Source organism: Phalaenopsis equestris, unplaced genomic scaffold, assembly GCF_001263595.1.
Source record: "Phalaenopsis equestris unplaced genomic scaffold, ASM126359v1 Scaffold000667, whole genome shotgun sequence".
Classification (NCBI taxonomy): Eukaryota; Viridiplantae; Streptophyta; class Magnoliopsida; order Asparagales; family Orchidaceae; genus Phalaenopsis; species Phalaenopsis equestris.
In genome coordinates, this window is record NW_018165107.1 from 414,111 (window position 1) to 417,875 (window position 3,765).

A 3,765-nucleotide genomic window follows, 5' to 3' on the forward strand; every position below is an offset into this window, starting at 1 on the left:
TATATATATATATATATATATATATATATATATATGCATATAATATTTGCAATTTCAGAGATACATGTTCACTTTCTTTGTAGTTTGACAGTGATACATGTTTGGACTACTCAAATATATTCTTAACAATCCAATTATAAATGCAATTTCAGGTACTGTGCAAACTTAAGTATACATTAAACAACCAACAAGTGAAGCATGTGAAATATTTTTCATTTCATACCTTTCAAAGGACACAGACTTCATTCTAAATCTCGATCACTTTATTGATATAGGTCTACTGAGACGGACCTAAAATTCCTTAAAAACTATCTCTTTGCATTTTGATACCAATGACAAAGAGGCATCACCCATATCTTTCATATCAAAATTTTTTGAGAGAAATTATTTCACCTCATGTGACAAATATTTATCAGTGGTTGCATGAAATATCATCCATATAGAGAATTAAAAATAAATTTTACTTCCATTAATCATTTAGTATATAAATTGATCTATTACATTCTTTATAAATCCAAATGAAGCGATTACAACATCAAACTTTAGATAACATTCACGAGAAGTTTTTTTTTTTAATCCATAACTAAACTTCTTTAGCTTACACACCAAATGTTCATTATCTATAATCCTTTTGGATGTTTCATATAGAACAGTTATAGTTATTTATAAAAAAACAATAGCTTCAAATCTATTTATTGCAACTCTAAAACAAAATGTGAAATAAGTGTCATGATAATTCTAAAAGATTATTTTGTAGATACAATGAAAAAGATATCCTTGTTGAGAAAATCATTTAGCAACAAGTCTTGTTTTTTATCTTTCCTTGTTTTCTAATGAGTATCTCTTCAATCTATATGCAAATTTAAAACTTAAGACTTTTACAACATTAAGCAACTCAATAAGATCCAAACTTCATTATATTTCATATAATTCACGTCATCTTTCATGATATCAAATCATAAATCAGATTTCGCTAGTCTGGCCCTTAAAAATATACAATGTAATCACTAGGAATTGTTGATCTTCTTTCTCTAACAGATTTTCTATACACGTCATCTTTCTCACTAGGAATTGTTGATCTTCTTTCTCTAATAATGTATTTTATTTACTCATTTTGTTTCTCTTTTATCATATAAAATCTATATTTTTATGAATGAAATTGGTCATGATCTTTAACTTTCCCCAAAAAAAAAATAAAAATAAAAAGCCAAGATAACTTACATCAATAAGAAAAAAGAAAATATCATGAAATCATATTAATTTTATTATTTAATATCATTAACTCATTAACTCTAATGTTTAATCAATAGAAATTAATATATATAATTTACTCACAGTAAAAAAAGCTCGAATCTCTTCTTTTGTGTGCACATGAGGAAGCGAATATTACATATGATATTCGCATATACAAGTCGATAATATTATAACAATACTAACAAATATCATCACAATATCAACAAATTCATTCATATTGACTATCACTCATAATGCCCACCCCTAGCTCCTCACCTCCGATATCCCATCTCTCTCTCCCCCATCTTCCATCCTCCCAAAAGACCCCACCTTTTGAACGCCATTAATCCCTCCTCCACCACCACCCACCTTCTCCTCTCCGTTACCCATCGGCGGCGCCGCGCTCTCCCTGAACCTAACATATATATCTCCTTTATAAAACTTCTTCGTCCTCACCACCAAAACCAGCGAAATCAAACTCCCCACCACCGTCGCCCCCGTAATGATCAGAAAAGATAACTGAAAACACTTCACCCCCATGCAAGTTAACTCCTTTCCATCTCCCCCCGCTGCCCTGCTCTGCCTCTCCGCCTCCTTGTCGTACAACCGCCCTGTCACCATCACATTCAGAACAAAAGACCCAATCGGGCTCGCTATCCCCCCCAAATTGTACAGAGTCGAGTAATACTTCAGCCCAAAAACTTCAGAGATGATCGCAAACAGCAATGGCCACTGCGCGCCGAAGCAGAATCCGATGATGACGGAGGCTATGTAGAGCGTGTTGGATACCCCAAATGCTATCAGAAGGTGCCCTGCGCAGGCTAGGAGAAGCACCAGAGTAAGCATGAGAGGGCGTGAGAAATTGTACTTTTCTAGCAGGATTTCAGACAGGAATCCGGCGGCGAGTCTTCCCATGGCGTTCCAGATGCTGATGAGTGAGACAAAAGTGTTTATGCTTTTTGAAGGGTAGCCTAATGACTCCCCAATCTGCCCCATGTTGTCGATGGCTGTTAAGGTTCCTCCGACGCCGCAGATTGTTGAAAAGAAGAGGACGATCATGTCGATGCTGAATAAGGCTTGGAGGATGGTGTAGTCTTCCCCTCTCTCCGGCGGTCGGAATACATCGGCTATGCGGGCGAAAGGCGTCGACTTTGGCTCCTTTTTCTCTATCTCAACGGAGGTTTCATCGTTTTTAATGGGGATCACCGGGGACGGCGGTGGAAGTGGTGGCGGCGGTTTAGTTTCGCCCTGCTCCAGCTGAGCTCTGCTCTGCTCCTTCAGAATATTGAGTTCTTCGTTGATGACGACGACGATGGGGAGAAAGAGAAGGAAGATGACGACAGCGCCGTTAGCAATCTGCTCCGCGCGCTGGAAATTTGTGATCTTGTCAACTACAATGATTACAAGAAGGTACCCGCCAAGCGCAATCGTGAGATACAGAAACTGGTAAAAAGGTCTGGTTTTTGATTCGGAGCTGCGCACCGGCTTCATGATCCGAATCGTGTAAACAAAGAACACTGAAATGGCGGCCGGAAGCCAGGCGATGAATAGCACCAGCGACTTCGCGTCGTCCCCATAGAAAGCGGGATAAAGCTGCGTGAAAATGGCGCCGCTGAGTCCGACGAAGCATTTGAGCAAACCGAGAACGATTCCCCTGCTTTCGGGAAAGTTTTTCACGCAGGTGACGAGAGCGCCGGTGTTGGCGAAGGTCTGGGAGTTGGCGCCGATGCAGATGAAGAGACACATCTGCCAGACGGGGGGGCGGGGAATGCGGGAGATGATGGAGAGGTAGATCATGAGGTAGCCGAAGAGGTTCATGGAGGCGCCGATGAGGAGGACGACGAAGGGAGGGCAGACTTCGTTGATGAGGCCGGAGAGGATGCCGACGTTGCCTCCGAGGTCTTTGAAGAAGGAGATGGTGTTGAGGGTGTGTTGGTTGTAGTGGAGGGAGGATTTCAGAATGGGGGAGTAGATGCTGAAGATGTAGGTTGCTCCGGCGGCTGACATGATGAGGAGGGAGGCGTAGACCATGAACCAGCGGCCATGGATTACCTGGTTGGAGACGTAGAGAGGGCTGCCGGGCAGAGCCATTCTCTCTCCCTCTCTCTCTCTTTCTGAATTTGATTTTCAGAGAGTGGGATGGAGTGGGAGGTCCGGGGAGATCGGGAAGGATGGATATGAAGAGGAAGGAGAGAGGATTGTGAGTCTTAAGGGGCTAAACTGAGTTGAGTTGAGTTCCATTAATTTTATTGTGTTTGAGCTCGAGTCTATGAGTTTGAGCGAATTGACGAGCCGTTTTATTTGTTGTAGAAGAGAGAAAATGGAAAGAAATTATTTGATAAAAATATAGATTTTTTTTTTATAAAATATTTTTAAATTAGTAAAGGTAATTTTTTTTAATTTAATATATTGTGAATATATTTTATACTAATATTAGTATTTTTCTAAACAAACCTACAAAAGAACTGAGTCAAGCCGCGAACAGTTTGAGCCTGGATCCGCTCATCGAGCTGAGATGTTGAGTCAATTGTC

General features: G+C 40.2%; 1 protein-coding gene across 1 annotated transcript; it reads right to left on the reverse strand.

Annotated features, from left to right (window-relative positions):
- Nucleotides 1-1,336: 1,336 nt before the first annotated feature.
- LOC110030150 lies at nt 1,337-3,436 on the reverse strand. The gene has a single exon (XM_020732735.1). The coding sequence runs from the start codon at nt 3,322-3,324 to the stop codon at nt 1,498-1,500; it is 1,827 nt and encodes a 608-aa protein (XP_020588394.1). The 5' UTR covers nt 3,325-3,436; the 3' UTR covers nt 1,337-1,497.
- Nucleotides 3,437-3,765: the final 329 nt, after the last annotated feature.